General features: G+C 40.6%; 1 protein-coding gene across 1 annotated transcript in view; it reads left to right on the top strand.

The window, feature by feature from the left end:
- Positions 1-25,511, top strand: part of LOC126412670 (acetylcholine receptor subunit beta-like 2) — a 311,004-nt gene that overhangs the window by 65,763 nt on the left and 219,730 nt on the right. Inside the window, exons 4-6 of the mRNA XM_050082373.1 lie at positions 8,661-8,705; positions 8,965-9,074; positions 12,530-12,710. Of these exons, the coding sequence (XP_049938330.1) occupies positions 8,661-8,705; positions 8,965-9,074; positions 12,530-12,710 (336 nt within the window). The remainder of the gene's footprint in view (positions 1-8,660; positions 8,706-8,964; positions 9,075-12,529; positions 12,711-25,511) is intronic.

Below are 25,511 nucleotides of genomic sequence, written 5' to 3' on the forward strand. Positions count from 1 at the left end.
TGCATGTGTAATCTACAGCGGGACATGTCTGTGCATTCGCAGGCTTACTCTGATAGATCAGTAAGAGCAGCTATGTACGAATATGTGTATCATCTTATACTGATGAAAGTTTATTATTGTATATGCAGCCACCGTTTACTGTTTCAGTTGCAAGACATGAAAGGCTAATTTCGATCACACGTACTGATGATTTCCACATTTAAAAACTAAAATGAACCACAAAAACTTTGTTAGGTCATTTAGTTTTCTGTTTTTTATGTTTTAAGTTAATGATGACTTGTTTCGAACGCATTCGTTCATTTTCGAACCATTACCTGAGTCATTCTCATATTATTTATGAAATAATTTCATAGTCTAACATTTGTGCTTTGTACTTTTCTAGCTGCTTTCAGTAACTCACATTTGAACCTTCTGTGCCTTGATGTTACTAACTACTTCATACTGTTATCTGTCATCTGTTAGCGAAATTACCAAGAATGTTACGTTTTGTTGCTGTGACAGACACTTAAGGAAAATGAACTTCCCTGTCTTTGCAGTTGGAATGGCGCTTCTCTTGCAAAAAATAAATAAATAAAAATATATAGATGTTGATATTAATATTTGTAAAATGTCCATATACTGTATTAATTTTTAGTTACGTTATTTTTATGAAGAATGTTCAACATCTTCTACCACTCAAGCTTCTGTTAACGTACAACGACAAGAGTTAGAGACTATTCCAAGATTGCAGTTCATATATCACATCTTTTCACTTAAACCAAGAGAACTGAATATTTAATACGATACAGTGCAACTTAATTATTAATGTTACATGCCAACAACCTGTCTTTATAATTATATCAACTACTTTCCTTTTTGCTCATCGTTATCTTTAACATGCTGCTTCTGTTTTCTGTACAGATGCATAATAACTCATTCTCTATTTCTTTATGACAGTGGTTAACTTAATATTTATTCTGTAATGTGATTTGTGGTTTCCTTTATGTTCCTCAAATCATACAAAGTACTTCTCTATAGGTGAAGTGTTGAAACTGTATTAATGTAGCTAGTCGGCTGACGCTTTATTTGCTGACTCCACTTTGCTGATATGCTGTAAAACTTACACATAAAATCAATGCAAACCCTTATTGATGTATTTACAGCCTTAAGAAATACGAAACAACAGTTTTGCTTTGAGTTTGTTCACAAGCGTGTTTTCAGAAATTTTCTATAGCAGATGGGCTTTCCGAAGAACTACGGCACGGAATGACACCATGAGTATAATCAGGTAATCATATTCTCGCCGTACATTCACCTTACTCGTTATCTAATGGACAGATCTTTTCTAGATTATTATGTTCATGTGTTTTAATGGCGTGATATCTTTTAATTTTGTTCTAATAACAAAAGCAAAGAGTATAACAGCTCTTAACCCTTAATCATTTGGCTTTCTTCCGTTTATGATGATGTAAGTGATGTTCTTAAATTTTCGTACCACACAAACATAAATAAAGAGGTAAACCCTTTCTCTTCGAATAATAAAAGATGATTCAGTAATTTCCGTGCTTTCGAGAATGACACTGATGTGCTGCAGTTGTCGTCTGCTTAAGTTCTTTGACATTCGTTGAACTTACCGCGATGGAACGGATTAAACATACAACAGACCAATAAATCCGGTAGTGATATCTAGAGTTCCTGTTTCCATGTATCGTTAGCTCCCGGAATGAGTTTCCTTAATATCTGTCTTATCTGTCACTGCCACCCGGTACTTAACAGAGTTCCTAACTATGTTGTTGTTGTGGTCTTCAGTTCTGAGACTGCTTTGATGCAGCTTTCCACGCTATCCTGTCCAAGCTTCTTCATCTCCTAGTACCTACTGCAGCCTACATCCTTCTGAATCTGCTTAGTGTATTCATCTCTTTGTCTCCCTCTACGATTTTTACCCTCCACACTGCCCTCCAATACTAAATTGGTGATCCCTCGATGTCTCAGAACATGTCCTACCAACCGATGCCTTCTTCTAGTCAAGTTGTGCCACAAGCTCCTCTTCTCCCCAATTCTACTCAATACCTCCTCATTAGTTATGTGATCTACCCATCTAATCTTCAGCATTCTTCTGTAGCACCACATTTCGAAAGCTTCTATTCTCTTTTTGTCTAAACTATTTATCGTTCACGTTTCACTTCCATAAATGGCTACACTCCATAAAATACTTTCAGAAACGACTTCCTGACATTTAAATCTATACTCGATGTTAACAAATTTTTCTTCTCCAGAAACGCTTTCCTTGCCATTGCCAGTCTACATTTTATATCCTCTCTACCTCGACCATCACCATTTATTTTGCTCCCCAAATAGCAAAACTCCTTTGCCACTTTAAGTGTCTCATTTCCTAATGTAATTCCCTCAGCATCACCCGACTAAATTCGACTACATTCCGTTATCCTCGTTTTGCTTTTGTTGAGGTTCATCTTATACCCTCCTTTCAAGACACTGTCCATTCCGTTCAACTGCTCTTCCATGTCCTGTCTCTGACAGAATTACAATGTCATCGACGAACCTCAAAGTTTTTATTTCTTCTCCGTGGATTTTAATACCTACTCCGAACTTTTTTTCCTTTATTGCTTGCTCAATATACAAATTGAGTAACATCGGGGATAGGTTACAACTATTCCAGAGAAAAAAACAACCTCATCTCGGAAGCCGAATGCTGAATTAAAGAAAGTATGTACTGGAAGACTCCAGCACATCGCTGAACTTGTGGCTATTCCATTCTTAAGAGGAGGAGCATTTTATTTAAGACCTATTTGATAGCCACCAATCTACAGTGATAAATATCATCAGACCAGGAGTTTGGACTTAGAAATGCAGTTCAGGCGAAGTACTGCATTAAGGATCTTTGTTAAAAATTCCCTGGGAAAGTTATGGTACCAGTAGGAAAGTCATAATTAGATCTCTAGATTAGCCCTGATTGCAGTAAATACACTGGGGAGCAAAACTTAAGGACTGAAGTAACTGTCGCGGGATGTATGACAGCTAAGTAACGTCACTCGATGAAACTTGGATCATACATGGAAAGAACTGCTACAGCATAGTAGATAAGGTAACTGGAAGAAATACGCAGTGAGTCAAACAGAAATGACACTTTTATTAAAAAACAGTAGTAGCTACACTAAAGCCACCGCGATTCGTGATGGAACCCTGGATGTTACAAACGTCGGGACGTAATTTTTAATTGGGCATGTATTCACAACGGGCGGCAGTGCATGGTATGTAACGTGCTGGCATGCTGGCAAAATTGTTGGTAAGGAATTCTCTTGGTAGAGCGCTCCATTCCTCCACTAGCGCGTTTGACCACTTCCGGATAGTACGGGGTGTTCAAAAGTCTCTCCGCAATGCCGTATGATTGGTAGCCGCGCGTGCCGTATGATTGTTCGCCTGCCTGGGTTACTTCCCTTCAAGTGGACTCTCCCAACATTCCACTGTTTCGTTTACCTCAGACAGCGTCAGTACTATCATCGTTGGGGTGTGTCGTTACTTGTTGACGTGAACGTTTAAGTCTAGTTCCTTCGTTAGTTTGTTTCGATTTTGTCACTGTTAAAATGCTAACCATTGAAGAACGTGTGTTTTAAGTCGAACAAGTGTTCAAAGCTGGCGGTAAATACACAGTTTCAGTCCGTCAAACATTTAATTCAGTTTTCCCACAGACAAAACTCCCACATCGCGATACTGTGCGATATTTGATTAACAAATTTCGAAGTACGGGTTCAGTGGAAGATGCACCGAGAAGTGGTCGTCCTAGCGTTTTGTCTGAGGATGACCTACTCGATATTTCCGATAAAGTGTCCATGAGTCCGAACAAGTCAGTAAGAAAACTCGCCCAGGAAATCGATGTTAGTGTCGGAACGGCCCACACAGCTGTAAGGAAAATAGTAGACACTCGTGCAAGAACTGAAAAATACTGATCATGTCAAGAGACTGCATTATTGTCAATGGTTCAAAACTTTCGTTTAACAAAATGGAAGGGATATTCTTAATAAAACGTTTTTCACTGATGAGGCGTGGTTTCATTTATCCGGGTACACGAACTCGCAAAATTCTCGTATGTGGAGTACTGCAAAAAAATGGTTCAAATGGCTCTGAGCACTATGGGACTTAACATCTGTGATCATCAGTCCCCTAGAACTTAGAACTACTTAAACCTAACTAACCTAAGGACATCACACACGTCCATGCCCGAGGCAGGATTCGAACCTGCGACCGTAGCAGTCGCACGGTTCCGGACTGAGCGCCTAGAACCGCTAGGCCACCGCGGCCGGCGTGGAGTACTGGAAATCCATTGTGTATTCATGAGGAACCACTTTACTAGTCTGTGAAAATAGGAGTTTGGATTGAAATTTCTAGACGTCGGATTGTGGGTCCCATATTTTTCAACGAAACAAAGACACAACGATACTGCAGTGATATTCTGTACCCATTCATAGGAGAACTTGTGTTAAGTGAAATACTGAACGGTTATTTTCAACAAGCTGGTGCAATCGCGCATGCAGCTCACGTTTCAATGTCACTGCTTGCTGATGTTTTTGGTGATCACATAATATCGTAGGGACTTTGGCCTCCACGATCGCCTGACCGAAAACCACCTGACTTTTTCTTCTGGGTTGCAGCGAGAGCAACTGTCTATAAAAACCGTCCAAAATCCATGGATGAACTGAAAACTGGAATATCCACTTTCACTGCTTCTGTTACAGAAGAAATGTTACAGCTTGTGTTTAGAAACATGATTAGATGAATTGAATTGTGTGCTCAAAAACAGGGGGGACTTTTACAACATTTAATGTGAACATTTGTAAGTAAAAATGTATATTCAGTACATTAATAACCTGTATTTCACTGAGTTTCATTTCGGTATATTCACTGTGACATACGGCACGCGCGGCTAGCAATCATACGGCAATGCGGAGAGACTTTTTGAACACCCCGTAATAGATGTCCGTGGACGTGCTGCGATATGTATCCCCAACGTATACCACAAGTGGTCGGTGGAATTTAAGTCGGGGAACCCGGCGGGCCAGTCCATTTGCCAAATATCTTCTCGTTCGAAGAGCTCCTCCCATTGCGCAGTTCGACATGGTCGCGAATTGTCGTAAATAAGAACGAAGTCACCCCTGAAAAGACACACATGGGCGAGGAGTACAGCGGCACAGTTACGTTGGCCATGACTCCATTTTTACCGATTACAAGGCGTGATCGCATCAAATATTGCATGCGGAGGAGTTTTTGGAACGAGAAGACATTCGGCGAATAGAATGGCCTCCCCTTTTCCGCAACGTAAATGCCGCTGCGCTAGAGAGGCGTGCGTGGTGTTGCAGCGCGACTACGTGCACAACCATCCAGCCGCACTGGCGGGGGAATGGAAGCCTCCACCACAACTACTCCTTACCAACTATTCGGCCAGCATAGGAGCGCGTTGCAGTGTATGCACTGCCGGCCGTTGTGAATGCATACCCACTTAACAACCATGTCCCGCCGTTTGTTATGTCCACGGGTCCATCACGATTCGTGGTGACTTCAGCGTAATTATTGTGTTTTGAATAAAGCGTCATTGTTTCGGTCTCAATGCGCTAACTTCTGTGCTATACTCTAGCAGTTCTTTCTACTTATCGTCCAAGTTTCATCGAGCTATGCTACTTGGCAGTGACACACATACTAAATTTACCATACCAGTCGCTACGTGCGGCGGCGCGGTTCTTTCCGTCCCTTTACGTCGAACCTGCACCTACCTGTGAACATTGTCTCAGCAGATCATCAGTTGGAAAGCCGAGCGAAACCTACTGTATTTCGACGTGAACCAGGCTGCAATTAAAGTCATTAGTCTATGTTTCGGGAGAAAGTTTTCATACGAAATGAAAGGTTGGAAATTTTGTCCTTAATTAATATATTCTGAAACTTAGGTGGACAAGTATCAATGCCAAGCCCGTGCTAGTCTTAACACAGGCACTCACAATCCCTTTCACTCACGTTAGCAAGTTTATGGTGTTGCATTTCCCGAAAATAGCTACAAAAATACGTATTGTTTTTGGTTGAGAACGCTCGCCAAATCTTAAGTCTGTTGGTACCTAATGCAGTCACAGTTTTTAGCCACCGACCTGCTCAATACGCCACGCGGAATTTGTGTCTTTTCTCGTCACAAAATTCGCTTAAAAATTCCGAAATTTCTACACACACATCTGAATAATTATGCCGTCACTTTACAACACTTTTGATGTATGAAACACTTCTAGATCCGGCAACTTATCATTTCCATCGGAACTACTACTACACACGTCCAAACTGTTTCATGACTAGGATCCGACTCTTCTCTAGAATACTCAAAGTCTTCTCTACCAGCAGAGAAAGGCGCGCGAATAATATTGCTTTACCATTGGTCAGTTTAATCAACAACCAACAGCAAAACAACCTTCTCCCGCTTCAGTCCGCGCTTTACATCAATAACCAATCGCAAAATAGTAAGCCTAACGACTGCACTTTTTACCGACGTAATTATCTAATATGCTGAAGTTTTGTTTATGCATAAAGTGATTTACTATTGTTATTTATACCTGAATTAACTTTCCCTTTACCATAAACTTCCTTTACAAATATATTCTACAAAAATCCCCTTTGTCCACATCCATACTTCTTCGAAATGTTCCCACACTAAATCCCACTACATAACTCGTTAAACAATTATCTTCATATTAACCTTAAACCACACTCACGCATCATTCATACTCCTAAAAACACATTTATAACATTTTACCTACACAAAAAGACATAATAACATTTTATGAAAATACTAGAACAGTTTACGGAAAACATTCTATTACTTTAGTGCACTCTAGTGGGCACAATCGAAACTAAATCAGTCCCCTATTCAATATTGTCCTCTGTCGGCTGATACATAAACTACGTGCGTGTCCAGTCTCGCGTCACCATCTGTCACTATCCAGCTCTGAGACACATCTCCCACTTAACCGCCTCCGAGGCAGGATCGGTATACGGCGCTACGCCTCATACGGACACCTCCTTTATACTATTTGAACACTAAATATAGTCCACGGAATAAAGAAATATGTCTCAGCGCCAATTCAAAAACTGCAAACTAGGCAAAATAATTAAAAAAAAACAACAATTCATTTTTGTATTGGGAACGACTGATGAACAGAGAACAAGGAGGGACTATTTTGTAATACAGCTTTAACAGTTTCATCATCTTCTTCATCATCATCATAATCATCATCATTTATTGTACATGACAGGCCATAAAGGCCCGTGACAGAAAGCAGAAGAAATATTACAATCCAGAATAACACACTATACAAAGATCAGTGACACAGCAAAGAGCATTGTCCTGATCACAGTATCAGGTATTTCCGGCAGATGTTGTTCCACTTTTCTGTCCATTGCATCTTCCAGGGATGATGTTGGTTCTATCTTCTGCAACGTCCTCATCACCCTATCGTTCCACCTAGTCCTTGGGCGACCTCTTCGGCGCCTTCCAATCACCTGGGAATTGAACACTCGGTTGGGGATAGATTCTCCAGCTCTTAAGACATGTCCCAACCACTGGAGTCGTCGTCCCCTGGTGGCCCTAGCGTCAGCTTTCCCAAAACGTCGTCTTTTTGCCTCCTTTCTCATCTTCCATTTTCTCTGTTGAATGTAGGCCCATAGATCTTTCTGAGCACTTTCCTTTCAAATTCGCTCTTCAAGTGTTTGTGAAGCCGCCCATGTCTCGCAGCCATATAACAGAATCGGTTTTACCAGTGCCATGTAAAGTTTGATCTTGCTGTTTTGTGATGCCAAGCGTAACTTGAATAAGTTATTGAGACTAAAGAAGGCTCGATTGGCATTGACTATTCTCGCTTTTATAAGATGGAATCCATCCCAGATACTTAATTTTTTCTCCTCGTTCAAAATTGTGTCCATCTGTATTGGCAGTGGTAGGGAAATCCTGTCGGCGTGAGATGATCATATATTTGGTTTTCTCGTCTTTGACAACTAATCCCACTTTGCTTGCTTCTTTCATGAACCTAGTGGTGTTAGACACTATCTGATTGAGTCTCCCATAATCGCCACATCATCGGGAAAGGCCAAGATTGTGTCAGTTCCAATCATATGCATCTCCCTGTCATTACCAACTTCACGTCGTACCTTTTCCAATGCAATGTTGAACACCATTGTGGACAAAGGATCTTCTTGTCTCAAACCATACTGAACTGCGAAAGGCTCTGACATTTTGTTTCCAAACCATACTTGGCAGCTTGTATCTGTATAACATGCTTCAATCACTTTGATGTATTTTCTTGTGATGCCCAACTCCTGCATTATCCTCCATAATACCGTCCGATTAATGCTGTCAGTTTCTTCTAAAAGAAAAAAAAAAGTTCGCTGGTGCGGTATGTAGATACATGTTGCTGCATGGCGACTGTTCCGCACGCGTTTCCACCTTGTCCACGTTAAGCCCATAGTTAAGTAAGTACGTTTCAGGTACGCAGAGCAAGCATTTTACAGTAGTAGTAAATTAAGCGTACGTGGCAACACATTCATGAAAATACAGTGTTAAATTGTACAAAAATGTGTTTCATAATGTGGAATTAAAATATATTAAAGTAAGACACCGTTCTTTTTGTTTCTTCTAGAATCTGAAGAATCAAGTAATGACAACAAATGTCTGGGTGGAGCAGGTAAGTCCGATGACAGTTACTGTTGACCTAAACCTTTCCAATCAATTTTTTTGAATAATATTTATTTGCTGAAGCAAGTCCTGTTTCATAACATCAACTATACAGTTTTAGTCTTGTATAATTTTTCTTCTACTTCAAAGTTTAATGGCAGAACATATAAATGATTTCACTTCTAAAAATGGGAAAGACGTATACGTTTACGAGTGATTTCTTCTCATTTCGAATCTTGTAACTACGCACCATGTATTTATGTCACCAGAAATGGGTTGATTACAAACTGCGGTGGAATCCGGAAGAATATGGCGGAGTCGAGATGCTGTATGTGCCATCCGAACACATATGGCTGCCCGATATCGTGCTCTATAATAAGTAAGTGCGTCTGATTTTTCATGTCATTCATTTCTTAAATAGGAGTAGATATAGCAGACGGGTGAACTGGTTACGAATCTTAATTGTGGGTGCAATGAACGACTCTACTGCTTTATCAACTTCACTTCGTCAAGAAATTCTTATCTGTAACTTTCTGCAACACATTTCTGAATGTGTTCAATAACAGTGGGCGATCAGTTCTATCTTTAGCCTTGCGACGAGATATAGATGGTAATGAAAAGTTTATCACAGAACTTTTACCTTTTAAGTGATCACACGTATTGTATATTGACTAAAATAGTAAAACTAGACGTCATAGATATTGTTTCTCCAGCTATAATTAATAAAGCGAAATTATTTATGTTGCTACATCTTCGTATGAATGCATTTGTTACAGAGGTGCCCAAGGCACACTTTTTATTAGCATTAATGCATTATACTACATTTTTCGGCAAAAATGTTTCACGTGGAACTCTGAAAAGTACCCTCACCAAAGATCTTATATGTTATATTAAATCGTGGTATTACATGTTCACTGTATCTTCCGAACAATTTAAATGTATATTGCACTAATATTTCTCATTATATCATAGACTAAGATATCATGCGAATAACTGATAGAAAGCTAGGAAATAGTTGTTTATAGGGCGTGATGCCAGTTATTATTGGTCTGTTTCTGCACGAGTGTTACACATGCGTCATCCAAGGTAGTGCTATAGGCCCTTTGGTGTTCCTATCTATATAAACGAATTGGGAGACAATCTGAGCAGCCGTCTTAGGTTGTTTGCAGATGACGCTGTCGTTTATCGACTAATAAAGTCATCAGAAGATCAAAACAAATTCCAAAACGATTTAGAAAAAAATATCTGTATATCAAGCTGCTGGAAAACCATTCTGGAGTGTAATTAGCAGTCTTCGAAAGGGAGGTAAGAAGGAAATGGCAAGTATTTTGGACAGGTCAGGAAAACTGCTGGTGAAATCTGTTGATGCCTTGGGCAGATGAAGGGAATATTTTGAAGAGTTGCTCAATGTAGGTGAAAATACGATCAATAATGTTTCAGATTTCGATGTACAATGGGACAGGAATGATGATGGAAATAGGATCACATTTGAGGAAGTGGAGAAAATGGTCAATAGATTGCAGTGCAATAAAGCGGCTGGGGTGGATGAAATTAAGTCGGAACTCATCAAATACAGTGGAATGTCAGGTCTTAAATGACTACACAGAATAACTGAAATGGCGTGGGAGTCGGAACAGGTTCCATCAGACTGGACGAAAGCAGTAATCACACCAATCTTTAAACATGGAAACAGAAAAGATTTTAACAACTACAGAGGTATGTCTTTAATCAGCGTTGTGGGTAAAATCTTCTCAGGTATTGTTGAAAGGAAAGTGCTAGTATTAGTTGAGGACAAACTGGATGAAAATCAGTGTGGGTTTAGGCCTCTTAGAGGTTGTCAGGACCAGATCTTTAGCTTACGGCAAATAATGGAGAAGTGTTAAGAGTGGAACAGGGAATTGTATCTATGCTTTATAGATCTAGAAAAGGCATATGACCGGGTTCCTAGGAGGAAGTTATTGTCTGTTCTACGAGATTATGGAATAGGAGGCAAACTTTTGCAAGCAATTAAAGGTCTTTACATAGGTAGTCAGGCGTCATTTAGAGTTGACGGTAAATTGAGTTCATAGTTCGGAGTAGCTTCAGGGGTAAGACAAGGCTGCAACCTGTCTCCACTGTTGTTCATATTATTTATGGATCATATGTTGAAAACAATAGACTGGCTGGGTGAGATCAAGATATGTGAACACAAAATAAGCAGTCTCGCATATGCGGATGACTTAAGTTGTGATGGCAGATTCGATTGAAAGTTTGCAAAGTAATATTTCAGAGCTAGATCAGAAATGTAAAGACTATGATATGAAGATTAGCATCTCCAAAACGAAAGTAATGTCAGTGGGAAAGAGATATAAACGGATTGAGTGCCAAATAGGAGCAACAAAATTAGAACAGGTGGACGATTTCAAGTACTTAGGATGCACATTCTCACAGGATGGCAACATAGTGAAAGAACTGGAAGCGAGGTGTAGCAAAGCTAATGCAGTGAGCGCTCAGCTACGATCTACTCTCTTCTGCAAGAAGGAAGTCAGTACCAAGACTAAGTTATCTGTTCACCGTTCAATCTTTCGACCAACTTTGTTGTATGGGAGCGAAAGCTGGGTGGATTCAGGTTACCTTATCAACAAGGTTGAGGTTACGGATATGAAAGTAGCTAGGATGATTGCAGGTTCTAGTAGATGGGAACAATGGCAGGAGGGTGTCCACAATGAGGAAATCAAAGAAAAACTGGGAATGAACTCTATAGATGTAGCAGTCAGGGCGAACAGGCTCAGATGGTGGGGTCATGTTACACGCATGGGAGAAGCAAGGTTACCCAAGAGACTCATGGGTTCAGCAGTAGAGGGTAGGAGGAGTCGGGGTAGACCAAGGAGAGGGTACCTGGATTCAGTTAAGAATGATTTTGAAGTAATAGGCTTAACATCAGAAGAGGCACGAATAGGGGATCATGAAGAAATTTTAATAGGGGGACTATGCTCCAGACTGAACGCTGAAAGGCATAATCAGTCTTAAATGATGATGATGATGATCTGTATGGTGAGCATATTGGCAGTTGACCCTAAGTAATGAAAAGTGTGAGGTAATCTACATGAATGCTAAAAGGAATCCGTTAAACGTCGGTTACACGGTAAATCAGTCAAATCTTTTAGAATACTGCTGCACGGTGTGGGGTTCTTACCAGGTAGGACTGACTGAGTACATCGAAAAAGTTCAAAAAGGGCAGCACGTTCTGTAGTATTGCAAAATAGGGAGAGAGTGTCACTGAAATGATACAGGATTTGGGATGGAAATTATTAAAACAAAGGCGTTTTTCGTTGCGACGGGATCTTCTCACGAAATTCCAATCACCAATTTGATCTTCCGATTGAACTATTTTGTTGACACCAATCTATAGAGGGAGAAACGATCACCATGATAAAATAAGGGAAATCAGAGCTCGTAAGGAAAGATATAGGTTTTCGTTCTTTCTTCTCGCTATACGAGATAGGAATAATAGTGAATTGTGAAGGTGGTTCGAAGAACCCTCTGTCAGGCACTTAAATGTGATTTGCAGAATATCTGTAGATGTGGATAGGAGGCTCATGACTAACTCCAAATTTCATTCTCAAAACTTTTTCAGGGGCATCTCAGAGGCGTAGGTGTGTAAGTAAGTACATATTAAGACCTATATTTCAGTTTTCTTTTCATCTAACTGAATATAAATAAGAGAGAGAGAGAAAGAGAGAGGAAACAATATCGAAAAATCCATATGGCGCGATGGTGGCAAGACAAGAGAGAGGAATTACACTCAATTTATTTTTTATTTATATTTTCCTAAGACCCGGTGTGCTTTTACAGCGCCGACGGCAACTACGAGGTGACCCTGATGACGAAGGCGACACTGAGGTCGACGGGAGAGGTGTTCTGGAAGCCGCCCGCCATCTACAAGTCCTCCTGCGAGATCAATGTCGAGTACTTCCCTTTCGACGAGCAGAGCTGCACGATGAAGTTTGGTTCCTGGACGTACAATGGATTTCAGGTAGAACCCTCTTATAGGAGGACTGTTCTGTCTACAGTTAAAACACGTCAATCTCAATACACTGACACTCTATGTGATCAAAAGTATACGGACACCCCCAAAAACATACGTTTGTCACATTAGGTCCATTGTGCTGCCGCCAACTGCCAGGTACTCAATATCTGCGACCTCTGCAGACATTAGACATCATGAGAGATCAGAATGGGGCGTTCCTGATTGAGTATCACTTGTGTCATATGTCTGTACGCGAGATTTCCACTCTCTTAAACATCCCTAGTTACACCGTTTCCGATGCGATAGTTAAGTGAAAACGTGAAAGGACACGTGCAGCACAAAAGCAACAGGCTGATCTCGTCTGTTGACTGACAGAGACCGCCGACAGTGGAAGAGCGGCGTAATGTGTAGTAGGCAGACATCTATCCAAACCATCACACAGGAATTACAAACTGCATCAGGATCCACTGCAAGTACTAAGACAGTTGGGCGGGAGGTGAGAAAACTTGGATTTTATGGTCTAGCGGCTGCTCATAAGCCACACATCACGCTGGTAAATGCCAAACGACGCCTCGCTTGCTGTAAGGAGCGTGAACATTGGACGATTGAACAGTGGAAAAACGTTGTGTGAAGAGACGAATGACGGTGCACAATGTGGCGATCCGCTGGCAGGGTGTGGGTATAGTCAATGTCCGGTGAACGTCATGTTCCAGCGTGTGCAGTGCCAACAGTAAAATTTGGAGGCGGTGGTGTTACGGTGTGGTCGTGTTTTTCATGGAGAGGGCTTGCACGCCTTGTTGTTTTGCGTAGCAGTGTCACAGCACAGGCCTAAATTGATGTGTTAAGCACCTTCTTGCTTCCCACTGTTGAAGAGCAATTCGGGGATGGCGTTTGCACGACAATAACATCCCTGTAATAGACTGGCCTGCACAGAGTCCTGGCCTGAATCCTATAAAACAACTTTGGGATTTTTGGAACGCCAACTTCGTGCCAGGCCCCACCGACCGACATCGATACCTGTCATCAGTGCAGCACTCCGTGAAGAATGGGCTGTCATTCCCCATCAAACCTTCCAGCACCTAACTGAATGTGTGCCTGCGAGAGTGAAAATTGTCATCGAGGCTAAGGGTGGGCCAACACCATACTGAATTACAGCATTACCGGTAGAGGGCGCCACGAACTTGTAAATCATTTTCAGCCAAGTGTCCGGATACTTTTCATCACATAGTGTAGTTGTGGAGTGTTACAAACGGTATGCTCCATACCAGCACCAAATACGGTATTTCAGATAATAACGTTTAGTGATTAATGTCCAGTTGGTGACTGTATCATTACTGATTGAGCATATGCTCGCTTATAGGCTGAAAGAAGTCGACAGCTTCGATTCAAAGGATACATCCCGACAATTTCTTGAAGAGATTTAGGGAGAACTGTGAAAACTTAAGTATGTTGGACGGACGGTTATTTGAACTTGTATTCTCCCGTTTACGATTCCAGAGCTTTAATCCCTGAGCTATCATGTGCAATAATATCATGTATTATAGCACTGAAATAAAATACTGTGCTTGCCTCTGTCTTTAAGAACTGTAAAATATGATTCCCCCTAAACTGAGAAACAGTTTAGCAACATATTATTTTCGGAACTCGTATTTCCATTTCAGGCTGTTCACTTGCATCTTTCCACACTTGACGACGAAACTGAATATTGTTCATGTTAAATTAGAATCTTAAAATGTTTTATCACATTCTCATTTTATTCTGCTACACAAGTTAGGCAACTGAAACAGACACGATTATTAACTTCACAATAATTTTTAGTCCCTAGTAGCCTTCATATACTTACGAGACATAGGGACTGATGACCTTAGCAGTTAAGTTCCATAAGATTTCACACACACTTACGAGACACGAAAGTGTGAAACAGAAACAAGGGCGTTAGGAAACAGTTCGAGGTTCTAGCTATGCGTGCCCTCACATCAGTTGTTCATGTCACCACTTTTTGTTCCAGAGCTTTTCGTAATGTTAAAGAACGTATTGAAACCTTCCCTTTAAAACTGAACCATCGTTTCAACCGTTGGTTTCTTGAGTTTCTTCGAATAATGTAGGTCCAAGCCACATCGTATGGAGATATTGCAATTCTGTGAAATGAGATCAGAAATGTGAATCAGCTTCCACGATAATTTAGAATTCTGTTCTCACTACAGGCTACAGTCTGTGAATGATGATTTAGAGGAAAAGGTAAGTTTACAAAATAATTTGATGGGGAACTTGTACTATGTTACTTTTAAAGGTTCTTTTGGATCTACGAAAGCGCAGATGCAGTAAACTCATTTTGAGACGGAATGTGGTCAACTTGTATTACGCCAGTAAAAGGGCTTTTGTTTTCACTCAGCAACCACACCCAACCCCCAGCGCTAACCGAAACAAGTCCAGATTTGTTACCAATCTGGACTTGTCTCCACTGTTAATAAATCTTAAATTTTTATTAACTAAACACAGGATGATTCACTGATGCACTATGTAGTTTCTTTTTATGGACACGTAGCACAAGATGGGTCTCATTGCACAGTGCTGTTACAATAACGATTTGTTAGTATGATACATACATCAAAATATATTCCCTCTATCGCAAATAATCATGCATAGGTTTCGTAATCACTAAACGCAAACTCACAGAAAATTCATAGTCTCGCCTTATGGTAGGCCAGTCGTAAAGTTAGTTAGTTAGTTTCATGTTCCATGGATCATTTTCTACGATAAATCGTAATGATAAAGAACGAATCATTTTACATTCACATCGCAAATTAATTTATAAATATGACTACATGTTGAAGTGAAGTGGAAGGAAGACAAGGATTTCTGGTCAGATGAGTATCGGATAATATCAACAGCAGCAGAAAATGGTATAACAGGTGTAGGATTCGTTATGAATAGGAAGGTAGGGCAGAGGGTGTGTTACTGTGAACAGTTCAGTGACCGGGTTGTTCTAATCAGAATCGACAGCAGACCAACACCGACAACGATAGTTCAGGTATACATGCCGACGTCGCAAGCTGAAGATGAACAGATAGAGAAAGTGTATGAGGATATTGAAAGGGTAATGCAGTATGTAAAGGGGGACGAAAATCTAATAGTCATGGGTGACTGGAATGCAGTTGTAGGGGAAGGAGTAGAAGAAAAGATTACGGGAGATTATGGGCTTGGGACTAGGAATGAAAGAGGAGAAAGACTAATTGAGTTCTGTAACAAGTTTCAGCTAGTAATAGCGAATACCCTGTTCAAGAATCACAAGAGGAGGAGGTATACTTGGAAAAGGCCGGGAGATACGGGAAGATTTCAATTAGATTACATCATGGTCAGATTGAGATTCCGAAATCAGATACTGGATTGTAAGGCGTACCCAGGACCAGATATAGACTCAGATCACAATATAGTAGTGATGAAGAGAAGGCTGAAGTTCAAGACATTAGTCAGGAAGAATCAATACGCAAAGAAGTGGGATACGGAAGTACTAAGGAATGACGAGATACGTTTGAAGTTCTCTAACGCTATAGATACAGCAATAAGGAATAGCGCAGTAGGCAGTACAGTTGAAGAGGAATGGACATCTCTAAAAAGGGCCATCACAGAAGTTGGGAAGGAAAACATAGGTACAAAGAAGGTAGCTGCGAAGAAACCATGGGTAACAGAAGAAATACTTCAGTTGATTGATGAAAGGAGGAAGTACAAACATGTTCCGGGAAAATCAGGAATACAGAAATACAAGTCGCTGAGGAATGAAATAAATAGGAAGTGCAGGGATGTTAAGACGAAATGGCTGCAGGAAAAATGTGAAATCGAAGAAGATATGATTGTCGGAAGGACAGACTCAGCATACAGGAAAGTCAAAACAACCTTTGGTGACATTAAAAGCAACGGTGGTAACATTAAGAGTGCAACGGGAATTCCACTGTTAAATGCAGAGGAGAGAGCAGATAGGTGGAAAGAATACATTGAAAGCCTCTATGAGGGTGAAGATTTGTCTGATGTGATAGAAGAAGAAACAGGAGTTGATATGGAAGAGTTAGGGGATCCAGTATTAGAATCAGAATTTAAAAAGAGCTTTGGAGGACTTACGGTCAAATAAGGCTGAAGGGATAGATAACATGCCATCAGAATTTCTAAAATCATTGGGGGAAGTGGCAACAAAACGACTATTCACGTTGGTGTGTAGAATATATGAGTCTGGCGATATACCATCTGACTTTCGGAAAAGCATCATCCACACAATTCCGAAGACGGCAAGAGCTGACAAGTGCGAGAATTATCGCACAATCAGCTTAACAGCTCATGCATCGATGCTGCTTACAAGAATAATATACAGAAGAATGGAAAAGAAAATTGAGAATGCGCTAGGTGACGATCAGTTTGGCTTTAGGAAAAGTAAAGGGACGAGAGAGGCAATTCTGACGTTACGGCTAATAAAGACACTTTCATAGGATTTGTCGACCTGGAAAAAGCGTTCGACAATATAAAATGGTGCAAGCTGTTCGAGATTCTGAAAAAAGTAGGGGTAAGCTATAGGGAGAGACGTGTCATATACAATATGTACAACAACCAAGAGGGAATAATAAGAGTGGACGATCAGGAACGAAGTGCTCGTATTAAGAATGGTGTAAGACAAGGCTGTAGCCTTTGGCCCCTACTCTTCAATCTGTACATCGAGGAAGCAATGATGGAAATAAAAGAAAGGTTCAGGAGTGGAATTAAAATACAAGGTGAAAGGATATCAATGATACAATTCGCTGATGACATTGCTATCCTGAGTGAAAGTGAAGAAGAATTAAATGATCTGCTGAACGGAATGAACAGTCTAATGAGTACACAGTATGGTTTGAGAGTAAGTCGGAGAAAGACGAAGGTAATGAGAAGTAGTAGAAATGAGGACAGCGAGAAACTTAACATCAGGATTGATGGTCACGAAAAAGAAGTTAAGGAATTCTGCTACCTAGGCAGTAAAATAACCAATGACGGACGGAGCAAGGAGGACATCAAAAGCAGACTCGCTATGGCAAAAAAGGCATTTCTGGGCAAGAGAAGTCTACTAATATCAAATACCGGCCTTAATTTGAGGAAGAAATTTCTGAGGATGTACGTCTGGAGTACAGCATTGTATGGTAGTGAAACATGGACTGTGGGAAAACCGGAACAGAAGAGAATCGAAGCATTTGAAATGTGGTACTATAAACGAATGTTGAAAATTAGGTGGACTGATAAGGTAAGGAATGAGGAGGTTCTACGCAGAATCGGAGAGGAAAGGAATATGTGGAAAACACTGATAAGGAGCAGGGACAGGATGATAGGAAATCTGCTAAGACATGAGAGAATGACTTCCATGGTACTAGAGGGAGCTGTAGAGGGCAAAAACTGTAGAGGTAGACAGAGATTGGAATACGTCAAGCAAATAATTGAGGACGTAGGTTGCAGGTGCTACTCTGAGATGAAGAGGTTAGCACAGGAAAGGAATTCGTGGCGGGCCGCATCAAACCAGTCAGTAGACTGATGACCAAAAAAAAAAAAAAAAAAAAAAAAAAAATGTTGAACATTTATAAGCTTTTTATATTTGTTTCATTTTATTTTTATTTATTGCTTCCTACAAACCACCATTTACACATTACAATGACATATTTGTCTTACAGCACGTTTTTGAGCAATGGAGACTTTCTATCTTAAAGAAGAGTTACCTCAGTTATATTATTCCATATGACATTATTGAATGAAAATTTGCCATCTTACTGATTCGTCTCTCTCCAAGCTTTGCAATGATTCTAAGTGCAAATATGGCTGATCTAAGTTGTTTTAGAATTTCAAAATTTGCTTTTTCCAGTTTACATTTTCCTCAGTATGGGATCCAGGAAGTTTGAAGTTTCCATTCTATTTATTATTTTTTCACCATGTGTTATACTTGTCACTCATGTTGCAACCCTAGATGTGGCAGAACTGAATATGTTGTGTCGTCTTAAGACTGAGGGTGAGACCATTTGGAGAAAGCCAGGCAATGACACTTTTAAATACGTTGTGTACCATTTCTTCTGTTTCAGCATGTATGCATGGATTGATTGCAAAAGTAATATCATCTACGAAAAGAATTAATTCTATTATTGTATATTAGACAGAGCATTGTTTACATATATGAGGAACAATCATGGACCTAAGATTGAGCCTTGGGAACCCTAAACGTAATTTATCTCTAGTCACAGTTACGTCCCTGCACTATATTGGTTGAATTACTAAGTAAAACTTTCTGCAATCTTTTGGTTGGATATGACATTATCCATTGATTGACTATACCATGAGTCACATAAAACTTCTATTTGTCTTGTAGAACACTTCGATTCACACTCAAATGCCTCACATAGATCGCAGAAAGTAGCAAACGGTGCCGTTTTATTATTCAAAGCTTGTAAAATATTTTTTAGTGGATATGTAAATGGCATTCTCCTGAAATGTAATGTTCTGCGAATATTATTGTTGCTAAGGTGTGATACTGCTGTTCCAGTAAAATGTAAATGACGTCAGCAGTGGCAACCGACAATTACGAAGGAGGTAAAGTATAGCTCAACTGAACGTTGTACCTAAGATATTTTACTTAGTTTATCTGAGATCTACCAACGTTAACTAAAGAATACATTTTGACATAAATTAATTTCTTCATTGCTCGAGACAGTGCAACGGAACATCGAAACGATACACATCATCTTTCTGGCAGCGTTGATTAATCAAGCACCTAGAATTGGCAATCGGTACCGATGCAACAGCACGCGCTACCTTGTATGTTCGAAAACTTCGCGCTAGGCAAACTGAGCAAAACGTTTGGTTCTTTTTGCATTTGATATGGTCTACGATAGACCTTTAAGGGGGGCCTATAGAGGCACTATTAGTTCATGGGGAACTATGAAAACCATAGAAAACCCCAAAAAACTTTTTAGTTTTACAATTTTTGGCACTACAACCGAGCTGCGGAATCCAATACGCTTACGCACAGAAAGTGCCTGAGTACATCACGACATATTCCTAAGATCACTGTCTCGAACATCCTTAAAAAATTTTCGTTACATGTTTATCCGTTTTAAAACACAGAGGTTCACAACTACTAGCTCATTGGAAGTTTCTTAGAGAACTCCAGAAAAAGCGTTTTCTTTACCCTTTTTCGTATTATAACCGAGCCGCGGATTCTAAGATGCCCAGTAAATGCCTGAAAATATTACTATATATTCCGATGATCCCGACCTAAAACAATCTTGAAAATTTCCTTGATATCTTTATCCGTTTCGGAGATACAGAGGTTCAAAACTACGTTGCATATACACGTAAAAGAAGAACATGAAATCCGGTGTGAGCGAAATGTAAATAATAAATAACGGCAGCAAATTGCTCAATTTTTAACAATGTATTCTCTGGGAATATATCCAGAAGTGCCATCTTTCATTTTTCAAAATTCTTTATTCTTTATCGAGAAACAACCGAAAAACTTGGCTTTTGGGCACCAAAACCGAACCGCAGTTTCCAAGACGGTTATGGATAGAAAATGAGAGTAATTTTTACGATATAATACAGAGATCCCGTTCATGAACATGCTTCAAAATTTTCTTGATATCTTTCTCCGTTTCCGAGCTACAGACATTCGAAGTTACCCTTCTTGGACACGTAAACTACCAACGCAAATTCCAGTGTGAGGTGAAAAAGTAGTTTATAAATCGACGTACCACGGAGGAATATCCTGTGAAGTGTCTACGCTGTCATCAGAAGGCTTCTGGGAAGCCCACGTTGTTGTGCTTAAGAACATGCAAAATTTTTGCCCGCGTGAAATCAGGTCTGAGGTGTAAAATTAGTTTTGCGTTACTTTAGTTTCACGTAAATAAATTATCAAAACTTTACTGACCCATAAAGTTCTTTTCATATGAGTGATATGCCCTACTGTCGAAAGGAAAAGAAGGGAACCAAAGGAAAAATGCTCTTATTGCAGTACAAAAAACGAGAATACCCTCCAGTTTAAAAGACTCCAAAAAGTCGAGTACTAGCTGCCCTATTCTACCTTCCTCAGCACCTGTAAAGATTTTTCCAAAAATTTGGCATGGGAACATATTCGCGTTTTTTTATGCTGAGAGAGAAGGAGACAATGGATGTGGGAAAGAGATGGATAAATAACAAATACTGAAAGATAGTAGACAGTGATTGTGGTATAGAAAGAACGAAGAAGACAATGCCAATGTGAGAGAAAGAGAGAGACACAGTGACAGTGGAACATAGTTTCAGCGACAGAAGCGTGCAAGGACAAGTGTGAAGGAGATAGTCCCAGTGGGAGAGCAACAAAGAGCAGGAGAAAGTGGAAGAACGTGAGAGGCAGGGATAACAAGAGCCAGAGTCTAAGAGAATGACAAGAAGAAAGAGGGAGATAGCTGTATTGAGAAGAGATGGCTGCAGTGGGGAGGAATGAGATAGTAGCAGTAAGATAGCAGGAGAGAGACAGTGGTAGTGTTGGCCAATATTGTATAATATTGAAGTTTAAAATTCGTTAAAAAGCCGTTACTAGGACAGAAGGAAGGTGACTTTGGCTCTGAGATAGGAGTCAGTGACAGAGAGAGACAAGGGAATGATGACAATGAGTTGGGCTGAATGAGTGAGTGAGGATGGGAAAATGGTAGTGGAGTGGTATGAGCGACTTATAACGATGGGCTAATGGGTGTGAGCGAGTTAGGGGAACTTGTTTGAGTGAGAGGTGACTTAAAAAGAGTGCGAGTATGTTCGCATGCCAAAAATTTTGGGAATATTTGTAAAGGTGCTGAGTAAGGTAGAATGAGGCAGCTGGTATTCTACTTTTCTGTGTCATTCAAACAACAGTATATTCGCCATTTTGTGCTACGATAGGAGCATTTTTTCTCTGGTGCACTATTTTCATCCCAACATTACATCCTAGTATGTAGTTATGAAATTTTCAAAAATGGTATAACGTCCATTTCTTTATCACCACTTTTAATCAGCTATCTGGCTATTAAACTGTCTCTTGTCAAGCTACAACCACTTAAATATTCCGGCGCAAACGGAGGTATATAATGCCGATACAGTTATCTAGTCCCTCGTTTTATGTTGTTTCAGGCTGGACGAGGTACACGACGACTTGGATTGTCGTTTTCTTTCTTTCGCCTCAGTTAAGAGTGCTCTCGCGTTTAGGCGACATCTTCTGTCGTTCACTTATTGATTACGCTCATTGCCATAAAATGCCATCTATTTTTATTCGTTGTCATAAAGGCTGTATTACTAATTGTTGGTGAATATTGTGTAATACTAAAGTTTAAAATTCGTTAAAAAGCCGTTAAGAGTGGCAGAACAGATTCCCACTGGAAGGTGAACTCTTTGACGCCCAGGAGAAAGATATCCTTAATCTAAAATGAGAGAAAAATACGAAAGAAAGTAGGACCACAGAAAGTTGGAGGAGGGAACGCCATGAAACGTCACGAGCTGAGTAGGTGTATGATGTTATTGCAGTGATTACAAAACCGAGTCAAACTGACAAACAATTTAACAGTTTAAGCCTGCTTATCCGAATGACGACTAGTTGGACGCACTGACTCCGTTGCGAAGGGAGTCACAAAACCATTGTATCCTATCCGGAGGGAAGGTGGTCCAGAACTGTTGCCTCTATTCCTCGATATTCTGGGTACCATCGCTGTGATGGCGTTGACGCTCGAGCTCGTTCCACAGATGCTCTATTGAAGACGGATCTGAGGCTACTCCTGGTCAAGGGAGTACCTCAAAATCACGCAGACACTTCATAGAGAAACGTGACTCATGTGGGGGAGCATTGTTCTGATGAAAATGGCACCACGATAGTAATGCATAACAGATAAAACATATTAACGTAGGATGTTTGCCACGTACCCTTGTACTCGGAAAGTTGCCTCGTTCGCTACTGGCGATGATCAAATGTCACATCTACTGGTTCCCCACACCATGACGTCTGGAGCGACACAGCTGCGCCTCTCCAAAGCTTTGGGAGACTGAGTCCTATCACCAGAGGCTCTATTCTGTATCGTTCATACCGATCGGTGCGGTAAGTTACACCTAGATAGTGACGTCATGTTCGGTTCTTTAGCGAAAGCTGCTGTTCTGTAAGCTTATGAAACCAATTACCGATCGGTACGCAAGCCGATTCTCTGGCAACTGTACTGAGAGATGGTTAGGTTTCGGTATGGCCACCCATTTGGTTCAGTGTGATTTGTTTACACCTAGAATTTGTTATTTCAGAAATACTGAGGGGCTTTAGTTTAGGATTTAGTGATTACCTTTTACTGAAGAGTCACCAGGACGCTTCTGGTGGAAAGTGAATTCATGATAGCCAGTTTCCCTTTGGTAGAGGTATGGTTTGTGTTGTTTCTACTATGGACGATTATGACATAAAACAATTTTCAGTCATTTCCTCAAGAAATACCTGTTATTTTTACGTAATTAGGAGTTTAAAAATCATTACGTTTCAAGAGATCAACTCTGCTTACGTACAGGACACAGGAAAAATAATGTGAACACCTGTACTTACTTGGGAATGGTTTATTTATAAAGGGTTGGACCCGTTTCCCCATAATATAGTTGTACCGTCTCCAGCGAAATGTTATGCCACTTTTCGGTCAGAACCTCTTCTGACTGGTGTAGTGACGAGCGAGACGGAAAACTGCTCCGGAGTCTGCGCTCCAATACCGCCCACAAGGGTTCCATAACGTTCAAGTGCGTGGACTGTGCTGGCCAAGGATGACGCTGCAGTTCAGTTGCATGCTCCTCATAGCAAGATTGTATGGTTCTGCCTGAGTGAAAGAGTTCATTACCGTCCTGAAATATGGCATCATTGTTGGGGAACAACATTTAAATTATGGGGTGCACATGATCACCGAAAATTTTCACACAATCGTTGGCTGTAACACGGCCTTTGAGAGTAATGATGGGACCAGCAGAATACCGTGACATGGCTGCCCACACCATCATGTTCGAATGAAGCAATCAGGACTGTAGGCTTCTCTTGGTATTCTCCAGACGTAAACCCGGCCCGATGTTGGAAATAACGGAAACGTTGACTCGTGGAACCATATGACGTGTTTCCACTGATCAACCGACCAGGGTTTCTGCTCCTGACACTACGTCTTACACTTCTTTGCGTTGGTTAATGGTTTCGATATAGCAGCTCGTCCGTGAAAATTCGCTTTATGGAGTTCTCGGCGGACAGCGTCGATAGATACGGGGTCTCGGAGCACTTTAGCCACCGTAGTTTTGTGTTGTTTTGTTGTTTTGGCACAATTCGTGTTAGCGTATGACGATCTCTGTCAGTTAGATTTGATTTTCCCTCACTATTATGTTTACATGATGATGTATTTCCATGTTTTGCGTAGGTTGTAATGACTGTTGAAACAGTTGCTCTTGAAACATTCAATAAGTTGGTAGTCTTGGTTACTGATGCTCCAGTTACTCGGCTTCCCACGATATGCCCTCTTTGGAACTCTGCTAGGTCTTTCATTGCACGTCGACCTCGACCGCTGAATGCAAATATAAAGTATGCACTACTCGTAACCAACCTGCACTGATGCTAGCCGAGCGGTCTAGGTCGCTGCAGTCATGGACTGTGCGGCTGATCCCGGCGGAGGTTCGAGTCCTCCCTCGGGCATGGGTGTGTGTGTGTTTATCCTTAGGATAATTTAGGTTAAGTAATGTGTAAGCTTAGGGAATGATGACCTTAGCAGTTAAGTCCCATAAGATTTCACACACATTTGAACCTTTTTTGCACTGATGCCTAGTTCGTACTGAACACGCATAGTTCAGCGCGACACGTGCCTCACCAGCGCTGTTAACCATCAAACACAACTGTCCCATTACTACCACTGTTTACCTTATTTTCCTATCCCCTGTATACGACATGAGTGTTAACTGAAATTACTAATGAGTTTGCGTACTTTTTCGTGCAAACGGTTTACTTATTAATTATCGAAGTGCATTTACGACTTTTAAGTAACAATGGAAAGGAATTTTGTGAAGCCCGGTAGTGAAAATCTTCTAAGCTTTCATGCATTTACGGCTTACGCCCTCGTTGTTCGACAACGAAGTCATCCTGCGACTCTCTCTATTAAAATCGGTGGGAGTAGAGTGCTAATTATGTACTAGTTGTCTTGGCCAACTGGTTAAAGCAAGAAACTGTCGTGCTAAAGGTCGTACTTTAGCATCTGGCTGGGTATAATTTTTTTTTATCGTCGCGTTTGTAATGCATTCCGAGAATTTCTTATTCATGAGAGTTATATATTTATTGGCAATATTCATTGTTATTCACAAGTAAGAGCGCACTTTCTCAGTAATGAGTATCTTCGAATTCGTGGCTTCCACATGTTTAAAAAATGAAAGATGAAATTTCTACAGACGAAATTTCTGTGTGTGAAACAACTGACAGTGGCATTTATATTTTTTCTTGTCACAAATAATTCACCATTTTTCCGAATACTTAACGATCTCCTTGTTTGTGGTTAGGAAAGAGTCTGAGAGCACAACTTAAATTACTAAGAATGAAACTAGCAGCCATCATCTTTGTACTCTGGCTTGTCACAAGTATTTGTCTGTGATTGACTTTTTAATAACAGTAGGCAGAGATGAAAGATCGCTGCCATGATATTTTTAACTATACCCCCAGACAGGCCGGCCGCTGCGGCCGAGCGGTTCTAGGCGCTTCAGTCTGGAACCTCGCGACCGCTACGGTCGCAGGTTCGAATCCTGCCTCGGGCATGGATGTGTGTGATGTCC

Source organism: Schistocerca serialis, chromosome 7, assembly GCF_023864345.2.
Source record: "Schistocerca serialis cubense isolate TAMUIC-IGC-003099 chromosome 7, iqSchSeri2.2, whole genome shotgun sequence".
Taxonomy (NCBI): domain Eukaryota; kingdom Metazoa; phylum Arthropoda; class Insecta; order Orthoptera; family Acrididae; genus Schistocerca; species Schistocerca serialis.